Raw genomic sequence first — 13289 nt, 5'->3', positions numbered from 1 at the left:
TTTCCCCCCACATCGTGATTCGTCGTGTGCAACTGAAGTTCGTGGGTTTCCACGGCTACTCAGTATGGCGCTGATGAGCGTGCTGCAATCCACTGATCTGGTGTACTGCTGACGGGCATTTGAGTTCCAGTTTGGGGTTATCACAAACAGTGCCGCTGTGAATCCTTTTTGAAGCCCTTCTGGGTGACCTCACGCTCAATACACTGGAGATGTACCCAGTAGTAGAGTTTCTGGGTCAAAGACTATGGCAGTTTCAAGCTTTAGCAATTATTTTTGGTTGTTATTCTCCAAAGAGCCCGCCTAACTCGCGTTTCCACCATTGGTGTATGAGGGTCCCCATTGCTTCATATCCAATACTCCCTACTGACTTGAAAAAAATAATAAAACAGTCGCGGGGCGCCTGGGTGGCTCAGTCGGTTAAGCGGCCGGCTTCGGCTCAGGTCATGATCTCGCAGTCCGTGAGTTCGAGCCCCGCATCGGGCTCTGTGCTGACAGCTCAGAGCCTGGAGCCTGTTTCAGATTCTGTGTCTCCCTCTCTCTGACCCTCCCCTGTTCATGCTCTGTCTCTCCCTGTCTCAAAAATAAATAAACGTTAAAAAAAAATAGATGAGTAAAATATATATTAAGTGGCATTAAGAGCTAAGGGGAAAATTAAGCCAGGGAGAGAGTAGGGGCTACTGAGGAACTCAGCTTTTGACAGGTGGCCAGGGAAGGCCTTATTTACAGATGATATTTTAGTAAAGACCAAGGAAGTGAGGGCTGAAGCTTGGGGGTGCCTGAGGAAAGAGGCATTAGGTGTAGTCAAGGACCCTCTGAGGGGTCATGGTGGTGGGGACCACGTAAGCACGGGGAGAGCGGAGATGAGGACATCTGGACAGAGGTGTGGACGATGCTTGGAATGCTACAGGGAGACAGGGCACATTCTAGACTTACTTTCCTTGTTTAATGTTTTCTAATGTTTATTTTTGAGGCGAGGCCGAGTGTGAGCAGGGGAGGGGCAGGAAGAATCTGAAGCAGGCTCCACGCTCTGAGCTGTCAGCACAGAGCCCGATACGGGGCTCGAACTCACTAACCATGAAATCATGACCTAAGACGAAGTCAGACGCTTAACTGGCTTGCCTAGACTTGCTCTGGATGCAGAGCTGGCAGGATTTGCGGATGGGTTGGATGAGGGATGGGAGAGAAACGCGTCACAGGTGAGTCCCCAAGTTGTTAGCTTGAACAATTGGAAAAAAGAAACTGTAATGGGGAAGACTGGGAGAAGCAGTCTCAGGGGGAGTGGGAGCTGCCTAGAACACCACTGGGGTGATGTGAGGTCCAGGCATGAGGAGTCTAGTGAGTCTCGGAGTCTAGGCGAGAGTCTCGAATTCGGGGGAGAGTTCCGGGCATCCCACATGGCAGAACTAGCAGGGCAGACCCAGCAAAGTGGCCCGAAAAGTAGTAGCGTGGGGTGTCTTGGAAGGCAAGGAGTTCACGTTTCGAGAGAGATGACTTCTGACAGCAGATTGCTGGATTTAACAACTTGGGAAGGAATTAGTGACCTTGACAAACTGAGCTGTAGAGACGAAACCCAGGGATGGAATGGGTTCAGAAGAGGATGGGAGGGGGGTATAGAGGACAGAGGGTGTGTATATCAACAGCTTTTCTGAGAAGTTTTGCCCCAAAAGACGGGGACGGAAATGGCTCAACAGCTTGAGGAAACAGGGACAAACCTGACGTGGGAAGGACGGAGGCTGTAAGGTGAAAGACCAGGGTAAATCCACCAGCGCTGTAGTAAAGCTAACTGGTAATGGCTTTGCTAAGGGATGCCCCCCCCCCCCCCCACTGCTGACCTTGAACACTGGGCAACAGCATAAACAACTGGCAATGACATACAAGTGGTTAATCCCGGAGCACCATTTTCTCTACAGAAGCAGGACACGGCAATATCTGGGCTGAAAGGTCACGTTCCCTGGCTCCCTCTGCTACAAGAAGAGCTGTCACATGGAGAGTGTTGACAGATGCTGTCTTTGGGCCAGAGCTTAGCCACACCCTTTTCCAAAGGTACAGATGTTGTCCCAGATCCCTTTTTTTTGTCTCCCTCTGGGAGGGACAAGTCTATGTAATCCTGAACCATTCAGCCCATTCCCTAGTCTAGGAATATGGTTCAGCAGGTGGTCACAGTCAGGTTTCTTGTGTCCCGGATTTGTCTCCAAATCAGAGTTTTTGAGGTTTTCGAAGAACAAAAGGTATCCAACTTCATGGGAATGCTCCCACCTATACAAAAAGGGCAGGGCCCCAGGAAAGACTTGTTCCATTGCATTGACCGTCTGGGAAGACTGGAGAGACAGGACATTTGAGTAGGAAAGGTGAGAACAAAAAGGAAGGAAGGCCCTAAATTATTGATGTGTGGGGCCCCTTACATTCATTACCTCATTTCTCCTGGGGAAGGTCAGGTAAATATTACCCCCAATTAACCGGTAAGGAAACTGCCTTGCCTAAGGCTCCAAATCTGGTTTGTTGCTGCTAGGTCCCATCCTAAGAAATCTATCCCCTTTGGGACCCATCCTGGGATGACGTGGTGGTTAAATAGGCTTGGTGACCCTTGGTGCTTGCATCAATTTAACTCACGCTAGAAAACAAAATTTCTAATGCAATCGTCTTAAAACATAGATGTGATCCGGACTGTCCCCTCTATTCCAAGGACTTAGACATGAGCTGGGCTGCCTCTAGCGTCTGATAATGCGGGACTGACCAGGATGAGACAGGATTCCTTCAGAGCTATTTAGTTTAGTATAAATGGGTTTTCAAATCTCACTGAAGAGCCTATTTTGTGGGTTTTATTTGATTTTTAAAAATCTGACTACAAAAGCAATTTATGTTCACGGTTAACAAATGTGGAAAAGTCACATCTTATACGGAGTAAAAAGCTCTCTGCAATTCTGGCACACAGATGTAATCACCTTTTCCCTCTTTGGTGTGTGTTAAGCCTATTTTGCAACCCAGACTTGACCTGGGCTGTGCAACAGAACAGCTCACCATCTTTAGGGCGCCCTACCGCACCTACCGCCCTACCGCCGCCCGCACGCACACCTCCAAGCAAAAGCTCAGGGCTTCCAGGAAATCCTGCACGAAGCTCGAGGCGGTCTGCAGCGCACCGCGTAGGCAGATTCCCTGCCTGCAGCCGGCGGTGTAGGCCATCCCGGGCCCTTGGTCGTCTGCCGCCCAGCTCGCCGGCTCCTGACTCCGGGTTCTGCGCACCCACGTGCCCTCCCAGCACAATACCCAGCAGTTCCGCCATAAATGCTCGTTTACGGGGGGTGGGGGGACTTCCAATTTCCCGTCAGGGGCTGATTCGAGAGTGCAAGCCCCGGAGGCGGACCCCCGCAGGCCTTCCTGCCGCACTCCAGCCCCAGGGCCTCCGAGCCCGGGCTCGCCCACCTCGCGGGGCGCTGTATCCGCCACCGCCCCGCGTCGGGTGCCGGGACGGCCCCCCCCCCCCCCCCCCCGCGGACACGCGCGGCGCGGGGCGAGGCTGATCCACGCGGCTGCCGCGCTCGGCACCGCCCAACAGTCGCCGAACCTTCTGGAAGCGGCTCCCCACCGCGCCCCACCGCCGCCAGAACCGGACGCCCCGGGCGCCGGCGGCGGCCCGAGGGGCGGGGCGCGCAGGGGCGGGGCCTGCGCAAGAGACCGCATTCGATTCGCCGCCGGCGCCTAGGTCCCGCCCCTCCGACGCGCAGGCCCCGCCTCCACCCTCCCCCTCCATGGCGCCGCCCGGGCTCATTCATTCCGCGCCAGGCCTGCCAGACACCTGCGTTCTCTTTCAGTCGTTCGCCGACGCCGCCAGCATGTCGGGCCCCGCCGCGGAGACCCCGTCCGCCATCCAGATCTGCCGGTAAGCGGGGCGCGCGGAGCGGCGAGCAGCCCGGACGCCGAGTCAGCGCCCGGGCCTCCCCGGCCCGCCCCAGCCCGCCCTGCCCCCCGCCCCAGCCCGCGGCCGGGCCCGGCTTCTCCGACTCGCCGCCCTCCCGCCGAGGCCTGGATGCTCCTCAAGGCCCGCAGCGCCGGCGGCCTGAGGCACATCCCGGGGACGGCGCCGCGGCCACGCAGGCTGTTTGCGGGAGGAATCCGCGCGGCGCCGTCCCCGGGCGGGGTCGATGCGCATCCCTGGCGCTCCGCCCCGCCCCGCCCGGTGCCCGAGCGCGCCGGAGCCCCTGCCGGGGTCCCGCTGAGCCCCCTAATCCGAGGGCGTTCTCCGGGCGGTGGTGCATCGCCTGCCGGATCCCCTGAGAGGTGGGGTGCAGATTACCAGCTTGCCAGGCGAGCCCCTCGGTGGGTACCCGAGTGGGCGGAGGCTGCAGAGATACAGTCCCTTTCCTGTCTGCCTCTGCTTTTTCGGGGAGTCGGTGTTAACGGAGGAGCAGAAAATACCCATCCCCTCGAAAGGTTAATTGCTCCATTGAGCCTGGTAGCATCTTACACAATGGGGGCAACGGGTTGTTCTTCGCAGCGGACCACCCCCGGCCTTCCTTCCTCCACGGGCCATGGGTAGATAGAAGCCCCCAGAGGAAGCTGGAGATCGTGAGCTGGCTCGTTTCCCACTGGAGCGGGGAGGGCAGCCTCAAGGTTACTCTTCATTACCTTGGACAGAATCGGAAGCAGGCACGCTAGTATTTGAGCGTGAGCTGAGTAAGGGCCAGTCTGGGAAGGCCTCACTAGGACTGGGGCCTGCAGCCGGGCCTAGTCTGCCTGACACACCACTAAGAATGAGCTGCTTCCTGGTTTGGGGTAGGTTCCTCAGATTTGGAGGTTGGGCATCACACCGACCTTGGGTCCCACCCACCAGGTTGGTTTCCTGTGGATGGTGACATCTCCCTGGAAAAGACAACAACTGGATGTGTAGTAAGTGTTGGATTCTTGGGGTGCCTTGACTCCACCCCTACTTCTGACGCCATCAGAAGCCTTTCCTAACCTCAAGGTCAGTTTTGAGCGTTCTTAGGGAGAGGAGATCTTTAAGGGGAACCTTGCTCTGTTCCCTTTGTTATTGGCTGTGTGGCAGTCATGGCCCCACTAACTATAAGTTCCTGGCAAAATGATAGAAGCAACTGACTTTGGGAAACAGGCGGGCCTGGAGTCAGGGTCTTGGATCAGGCTCTGCCTCGTATTGGCCAAGTGACCTTGGCAATCATGGTTTACAAAGGGCTTGTGTGTCTCTCTTCTCATTCGGTTTGCCCAACTTACCTGGGAGAAAGGATGGCAGGGGTCTCACCGCTGTGAAGAGAGGAAGGAAACTGAGGTTCTGGGAGACCCAATGTCTCTGTAAGGTCATCCAGCCACAAGAGCCTGAGGGCAGCCCCTGCCAGGTCTTCTGTCTCCAGACCCGTGTACTTTCCACTGCGCTCACCCCAAAAAGAAGATACTGATTTCAGTCTACACGTGGAAGGCCAGGCTTTTATTTACTTCATGAGGATGATGAATAGCCAGTCTATACATATCATCTTTCTTTAACCAGCTTCTAACAGTTAATAGTTCTTGGATAGTTTTAGACGCTTCCCGTGTGTGCACAAGCATGTGTGTGTGCTTTTTGTTACCCATGGTGTGTACAGGGCTGCCTGTGGCACATTCACAATCGCATATTGTCTCTGAGTAGTCTTGGGACAGGTGGGCAGGATGCCTGGCTGAGGTGAGCCTCAGGTGCCCAGCATGACTGCCAAAGGGAGTGTGGGTGGGGCTGTGACAACGGCCGTGGTCACAAGGGCTTGGCCCACAGAAACCCCAGGATTCTGGAGAGTGGACATACGAGGGTGGGGAGCCCTTTAAGGACATCTGAGCTGACACCCCATGTTGAAAGAGGAGCCTCCTGCCCTAGGACAGCCAAGCCCATGAATTTAACAAGTTTTACTGGATGCCTCCAGAGAGCAAAGCGCCACGGAGGGACACCCACATGGAAAATTTGGTCCTCATCTTCTGGGGTCCACAGTTCAGCAGAGAAGGAGGCCCAAACCTCTACCATCCTAGATAATTAAGAGTGGTCACATGCTCTTGGTGTGGAAGGCAATGTTGAAGAGATAGGGGCCCTGAAGGCTGGGGAAGGCAGTGGTTAGAACCAGCCCTGGAGTCCGACAAGGAAAACGTAATTTGCTAACTAAACGTTAATTGGCATTGCTGAAATGAATTCAGCCTCTGCCCCTTTGGAAGCTGCCTGACCTTTCCGTGTCCCCATTTTCTCATGGGTTGTTCTGAGTGTTAAAGAAAGTGTATCCAGTGCTTGGCAGAGTGGCCGGCGCCTTGGAAGTAAATGAAAGCTCTTTTTTGTCCAAAAAGTGGGACACTGGCCCAAGAGGCTAAGGGGCCTGGATTCGAATCTTAGCTCTGCCCCTTGTAGGTGAGCTGCTTTCGGCTTCTGCGTGTTCCTTAACCTCGCTGGGCCTCAGCTTCCTTATTTGTGAATTGAAGATGATAATGCCTGTGTCAGGGTGGCTGTAGGGATTACAATCTTTGCCATAGTGCTGGGCAGTTATAAAAGTGGCCTCGTAAAGGGCATATGAGCTCACAAAGAGAACAGTTGATCTTTGAGGGCCTGAACTTTGGACAGTCAGGCCACAGTAGGGTGCTGTCCTCCTCCTGCCTTTGATCCGGCCCTAAGATGCAGGTTCCAGGACAGCATTTAAAGTTCAGAAGAACAGGGGTACCTGGGTGGCTCAGTCGGTTGAGCGTCTGACTTTGGCTCAGGTCATGATCTCATGGTCCGTGAGTTTGAGCCCCATGTCGGGCTGTGTGCTGACAGCTCAGAGCCTGGAGCCTGCTTCAGATTCTGTGTCTCCCTCTCTCTTTGACCCTCCCCCGTTCATGCTCTCTCTCTGTCTCAAAAATAAATAAACATTAAAAAAAATTTTTTTAGGTTCAGAAGAACATTTTTCCTATGACTATTTTGGTTATTTCCTTTTTTTTTTTTTTAAATGTTTATTTATTTTGAGAGAAAGAGGGAGAGAGAGACTATCCCAAGCAGGCCCTGCACTGTCAGCATAGAGCCCAGCATGGGGCTCCATCTTGTGGAACATGACCTGAGCCCAAATCAAGAGTCAGAAGCCTAACCAACTGAGCCACCAAGGTGTCCTCTTTTGGCTTCTTTTTTTTTTTTTTTTAATTTTTTTTTTTTAACGTTTATTTTTTTGGGACAGAGAGAGACAGAGCATGAACGGGGGAGGGGCAGAGAGAGAGGGAGACACAGAATCAGAAACCGGCTCCAGGCTCTGAGCCATCAGCCCAGAGCCCGACGCGGGGCTCGAACTCCCGGACCGCGAGATCGTGACCTGGCTGAAGTCGGACGCTTAACCAACTGCGCCACCCAGGCGCCCCTCTTTTGGCTTCTTTTTAACTAATGTTAATTAAATTTTGCTTAAGTTACACTTTTCCTTGTTGGACTCAAGAGTTCTAGAATGTCAGACTCGGAAGGAGCCCCAGTCCAGCTGTGTCATGTTATAGATGCGGAAAATGAGGCTCTCAAGGGTTGAAGACTTGGTCAAGGGCACACCGCAGACCGTGACCAGGAGCTGAAGGCTGTTGGTAGAGTACTCCCTGCCAGGTGTCCCCACTGCTACGATTTGTCCACCGCTTACTCAAGCTTCAGTTTATATTTGGTTGTGAGGCTTAATCATGGCATCAGTGCGGGCCCCTAGTAGAAGCCTCCGAGGCTTTGTTGAAAAAACGGCTGAAGGACATGCCATGTAACAGGTTGTTGGAGAGCAGGACTTTGTGGAGCAGTGATGGAGATGTCCAGGTCTGTGCAATATGGTGGCACAGTATACCAGTCACTGGCCATTGAGTGCGTGGGATGTGGCCAGATGTGGACGAAGTGAATTTTTAATTGCATTCGTTTAGATGTATTTAAATGTAAACGTAGATAGTCTCCTGTGACTGGTGGCTATACTGTGGGACAGTGTAGTATGGAGAGGGATTTAAAAACTGGAATTTATGGCAGGCCTGTGAGAGGAAGGATTTCCTAAGGGTTTCAGAAGCTCTCTGGGAACCGCCTAGCTAATGGAGGCGGACTTTGGTTTAGACTTTGCCCAGGGTGGATAATCCAGGAATCCTCTATTTGTAGGTAAGTGTGTGAGGTCTACAAGGTATTTTGTTTGCATGCTGTTAGATACAGATCTACTAGGAAATGTATTGAGATTAGCGATTGCTTTGTTCACTGTAGTACCGACAAAGGACCTGGATTTTAGCATGTTAAGGGGTTAGAATTTTTTCCCCTTGAGCTCTGCCTTTGGGTTTACAGTGGAATTAAGGAAAACATCGAATCTGATTTAGGGAAACCACACTCTGAGCTAATATTCTGGAACGTTCCATAAAACAATGCACGGTGCTGACTCCTTTCTTGCTGGGATGTGGAGGCCCTAGGAAAAGGCACAGTTCTTGCAGCTCAGAGAGCCTGTGGTTGGGTCGGCTGTTCTCACCCACCATCCAGCCTCCCTCTGTAAGGGGGCCTGGCAGCTTGGCATTGCCCTGGATGTGGCACCACAGCCCATCAGCTCCCGGGTTTCACTCAGGCCAGAAGTTGCTTTCTCCTGTTAACGTTAAGAATGAAGCTGTCAGAGGGGGCACCTGGATGGCTGAGTCACTTGCGCGTCCGACTTCAGCTCAGGTCATGATCTCGCGGTTCATGAATTTGAGCCCCACATCGAGCTTGCTGCTGTCAGCGCGGAGCCCACTTTGGATCCTCTGTCCCCCTCTCTCTGCCCCTCCCCCGCCTGCACTCTCCCCCAAATAAATTAATATTAAAGAATGGAGCCGTCAGTCATTTTACCGGCAAAACTGGGTTTATTTAGGAATTGCAGGGCAAGGAAGCTTACAGCAAAACCCTCGGCGCCTGGAGAACAAAAGAGAGGAAAGCTCTTTTATAGAGGAGAGAGGGGACTTTCGGAAGGTTGTTACGAACACAAAGTCTGTGGGCGCAAACTGGGAGTTCAAAGGATAGTGGCTTCTCACTGGCCGAGTTGTGACTGTCTCTCACTGGCTCGGCTGTTGCCGGAGCGAGGGGAAACCCTTCTTCCTCCTGCAGGAGCGGTAAGTAGTAGCTAAAGCCATGTGGACTTGAAAGGAGCCGATTTTCCTGACTGGCCTGCGACCGATGCAGTGTGAGTGCGCCCCCTGCTGGCCCTGTGGCGCCACCCTAGAGGAGGTCTTTTACTGGTCTTCACCGGGTGGCGCGGCTTCTGCAAGGGGAGCCCAGCCTCCCGAAGACAGGGGTCGGCTTCCAGGTCCACTGTGTCTCCAGGTGTCCCAGGGAGGGGGATGAATTACATGGTCAGCCCACCTGGGGACAACCTACACCTGAGTAACTGAGGAAGCTTGTTACAAATGCACATTTTCTGTATGCAAATTACACTTAGGTAGAAAATCGACAAAAGTGCAGACTTTAAAGCATTTATGAGATATTTGGGGGAACTTGAATAGTCCTTTGAAACTTAAAATATATTAAGGAATTTCTGGTTTTTTTTTTTTTTTTTAAGGTGAGATCATTGTAGTTCTGCTTTTTTTAAAATTAAAAAAACATTTTTTTTTTCTACATTTTGACAGAGCCTGCGGAGGTGGGGAGGGCTGGGGCAGAGAGAGGGAGAGAGAATCCCAACCAGGCTTCCACACTGTCAGCACTGAGCCGGACGCGAGGCTTGAACTCATGAACCGTGAGAGCATGATCTGAGCTGAAATCAAGAGTCAGGCGCTTAGCCAACTGAGTCACCCAGACACTTTTCAAAAAGCAATCTGATGAAGTATAATGAACACATAATAAAATGCATCTCTTTTAAGTGTCCGATTCACTGAGTTTTAGCAAATGTGTGCATCCACGTAATGACCACGACAGCTGTGACCTAGAACATTTCCATCACCCCCAAAAGTTCCCTCCTGCTCCTTCTCAGTCAGTCCCTACCCACCCCCCCGATCCCTATAAACAGGGCTGCTTTCTCTCACTCTAGTTTCTGCCTTTTCTAGACTCTCATACGGATGGAATCATACGCTTAGCGCTGCGCTTGTGAGCACCACTGCTGTGCCTGCAGGGCTCACTGCTGTTGCATCCATTACCTGCAATATGTTTCTCTCTTCACCTGTCAGCGAACATCCGGGTCTTTCCGGCTCTTGGCGATTTGTGAATACAGTTCACAAATGCAGATTTCAAAACTTCCAGGACACCATCGAGGAAACTTGAGCACACTTCCTGGGTATTAATGATACTAAGGAATTGGTGTTGTGTGTCAGGTGGGATAATTGTTTTGTAGTTCTGTTTTGTGTGTGTGTGTGGTTGTTTTTTTTTTTTTTGACATTTATTTTTGAGAGAAAGAGACAGAGCATGAGCGGGAGAGGGACAGAGAGAGAGCGAGACACAGAATCGGAAGCAGGCTCCAGCTCTGAGGCTGTCAGCACAGAGCCCGGCCGGCGGAGGGTGCGAACCCGTGAGTGGTGAGATTGTGACGCGAGCTGAAGTCGGATGCTCAACCAACCGAGCCACCCAGGCGCCCCTTGTAGTTCTGTTTTTGAATGGAGTCTTTATCTTTTTTTTTTTTTTTTTTAATATTTTTGAAGGAGAGAGCGTGAGTAGGGAAGGGGTGAGAGAGAGACAGGGTGAGAGAGAGACAGAGAGAGAGAATCCTAAGCAGGTTCCACACTGTCAGCATAGAGCCCCACGGTGCCAGGGCTTGAACTAACAAACTGTGAGATCATGACCTGAGCCCAAACCAGAGTCTGGACACTTAACTGATTGAGCTCCCCAACCAGCTGAGCCACCCAGGCACCCTGTCTGTAGTCTTTATCTTTCAGAGGCAATGCTAAGATATTTACGAATGCCAAGCTGTGATGTCACTCGTGTGGAGTGGAGGAGTGGGTGGGAACATATCATTTGAAACCAGAGTTGAGGAGCACCTGGATGACTCAGTGGGTTGAGAGTCCAGCTTCAGCTCAAGTCATGAACTCACTGTTCATGAGTTCGAGCCCTGTGTCGGGCTCTCCGCACAGAGCCCACTTTGGATCCTCTGTCCTCTTCTCTCTCTACCCCTTCCCCGCTCTCAAAAATAAATAAAATGTTAAAAAAAAAAAAAACTAAAAAAATATATAGTACATATTCACCAAGGCCATAACCGTTGGAGATCATCTCCTGATTGGCTACATCATTTTTACAAAAGTTTGACGGGCAGCAAAACACAAAAATACAAACACAAGTAACCTAACAATTCCAAATTGTATAATGGGTCTAAACCAGGACTATAGGTCTGAAAGTAGCCAACTGAAAATATTTATTGGTACTTACTTTGACTTAGGGGAGAAAAATTCTCCCTACTGAGGCGAAGCCACAGTTACAATGCTTCCTGGGAGTCCCTGCTGAGCGGCCCTGAGAGCAGAGTTGTGGGTCCCTCTGGAGCATGTGGGAAGAATTGGCAATGGCCTCCCCAGGACACTGGGGAGGATACGGTGCCGGTCTGAGCAGGATGCGATAGCTGGTGAACTTTTTGCAAAAATAGCAAAACTTTAAAGATGTATGAGAACAGTATCGTTCTCTCAAAAGAACTGTTTGGAAAAACAAATGTTATCCAATAAGACAGTCTGTAAGTTTGCGAGTTCAGTGGCCATGGATTTGGGTAAGAACCCAGAGTCAAATAATAGCCCAGGTCAAAGACTTTTGTGACTCCTGAACCTTTTACTTCTTTAGAAAAGGCAAGTGAAAAACTAATTTGCCTCGGGATCGTGATGAGGCTGTTTCTGAAAAGGGTCATAATCAAAAGGAGAGGTTTCCTCCTTTTGCAAGGGCTTGGGGGAATGTGGACAAGAGCATTTTCTTTCGAGAGAGTGAGTAGGAGCCAACGGCGAGGAAGAGGAACCCAGGCCTGGTCAGGACATCTCAGGAAAGCTGTCTCGGCGGATGTCCTCTGCTCCAACTCTGGGAAGTCTTTGCTTTCAGGCCATCAGGTGGCGTGCCGGGCTGGTCAGGGTGTGGTGCTTTCTCTAGATGAGTCGCGTGAGTCCAGGAGTCTATTCCTTGGCGTTTGGCGGCACAAGAGCCTGTTAGCAGTACCTCGGAAGAGCTTTTCTAGCAAGTTGGAAGAGGCTTTGTGGAGGTGTCTCTTCCAACAGAATCTCCAGGTTGCAAGGTGTGATGCCTGAGGTCTTCATCTCCTGGAAACAGATGTTGAAAAGATTGCTGTACCAAAGCATGGCTTTTTATTTTTATTTTTATTTTTATTTTTATTTTTATTTTTATGTTATTTATTTATTTATTTATTTGCTATTATTTTTTAATTAATTAATTAATTTTTAAATGTTTTAATTTATTTTCGAGAGAGCACCAGCGGGGGAGGGGCAGAGAGAAAGGGACAGAGGATCTGACACGGGCTTCTTGCTGAAAGCAGTGAGCCTATGTGGGGCTTGAACTCATGAACTATGAGATCATGACCTGAGCCGAAGTCAGAGGCTCAACCGGCTGAGCCACCCAGGTGCCTCTATTTTTATGTTTTTTAAAAATTTTATTTAAAAAATGTTTATTTATTTATTTTGAGAGAGAGGGAGAGAGAATCTCAAGCAGGCTCCACACCGTCAGCACAGAGCTGGTCGTGGGGCTCGAACTCACAAACTGTGAGATGGTGACCTGAGCTGAAACCAGCAAGAGTCAGATGATCAACCGACTGAGCCACCCAGGTGCCCCTAAAGAATTTTTTTTTTGAGTAATCTCTCCCACCAACACGGGACTTGAACCCACAATGACAAGATCGAGAGTTGGACGTTCCACCGACGTGCCAGCCAGGCGCCCCATACCAAAGCATGGTTATTTTTAATAGAAGCAATTAGACCTTTAAAATGTTGGAATGTGTTTCCTTTTGTCAACTATGGGTCAGAGGAGGCAGGGGCCAAGTGCATTAGATGTCCTGTGACTACCTTAGAGGGTGAGAGTCTACAAGTTCCAAAGGGGGTAGAGCTGGGATTTAGAAGGACTGATGGCAATGTTTTCAGCCAAGGACCTGGAAGGTCCATACAGATTTTTCCAGGTGAATCTTCGTGGTGTGGTTAGCGTGTTCAGCTAACCTTGAGGACTGAGGGTAGGATGCACGATAAAAGTGTGCTAAAACTAGCCAAACAACGCAGACTTTTTGAGGCACCTGACCAGAAAAATGGGTTTCCCCATCACTACAAAGTTTGAGAGGAGTTACCCAGGTAGGGATAATGTTTCTGAACAGGATTTCAAGGTGAGATGTATGAAATGCATAGTGCGAACAGATTTCCCTGGATTGCACTCTGGACAGGTGGGTAAGTGAAGTAGG

General features: G+C 51.0%; 1 protein-coding gene across 3 annotated transcripts in view; it reads left to right on the top strand.

The window, feature by feature from the left end:
- The first annotated feature begins 3727 nt into the window (after positions 1–3727).
- ACOT7 (acyl-CoA thioesterase 7) overlaps positions 3728–13289 on the top strand; it is a 102430-nt gene continuing 92868 nt past the window's right edge. Inside the window, exon 1 of one of the 3 annotated variants that reach the window (XM_040459756.1) lies at positions 3728–3877. In XM_040459756.1, coding sequence (XP_040315690.1) covers positions 3747–3877 — 131 coding nt within the window. In that variant the 5' untranslated portion in view covers positions 3728–3746. Of the gene's footprint in view, positions 3878–3991; positions 4315–10134; positions 10206–13289 lie in introns of those variants that run through there. The other 2 variants (XM_040459744.1, XM_040459771.1) reach the window with 2 other exon arrangements.

The sequence above is a fragment of the Herpailurus yagouaroundi genome, unplaced genomic scaffold (assembly GCF_014898765.1).
Source record: "Herpailurus yagouaroundi ecotype Mexico unplaced genomic scaffold, PumYag 77, whole genome shotgun sequence".
Lineage (NCBI taxonomy): Eukaryota > Metazoa > Chordata > Mammalia > Carnivora > Felidae > Herpailurus > Herpailurus yagouaroundi.
This window is presented reverse-complemented; position numbering and strand designations above follow the sequence as displayed.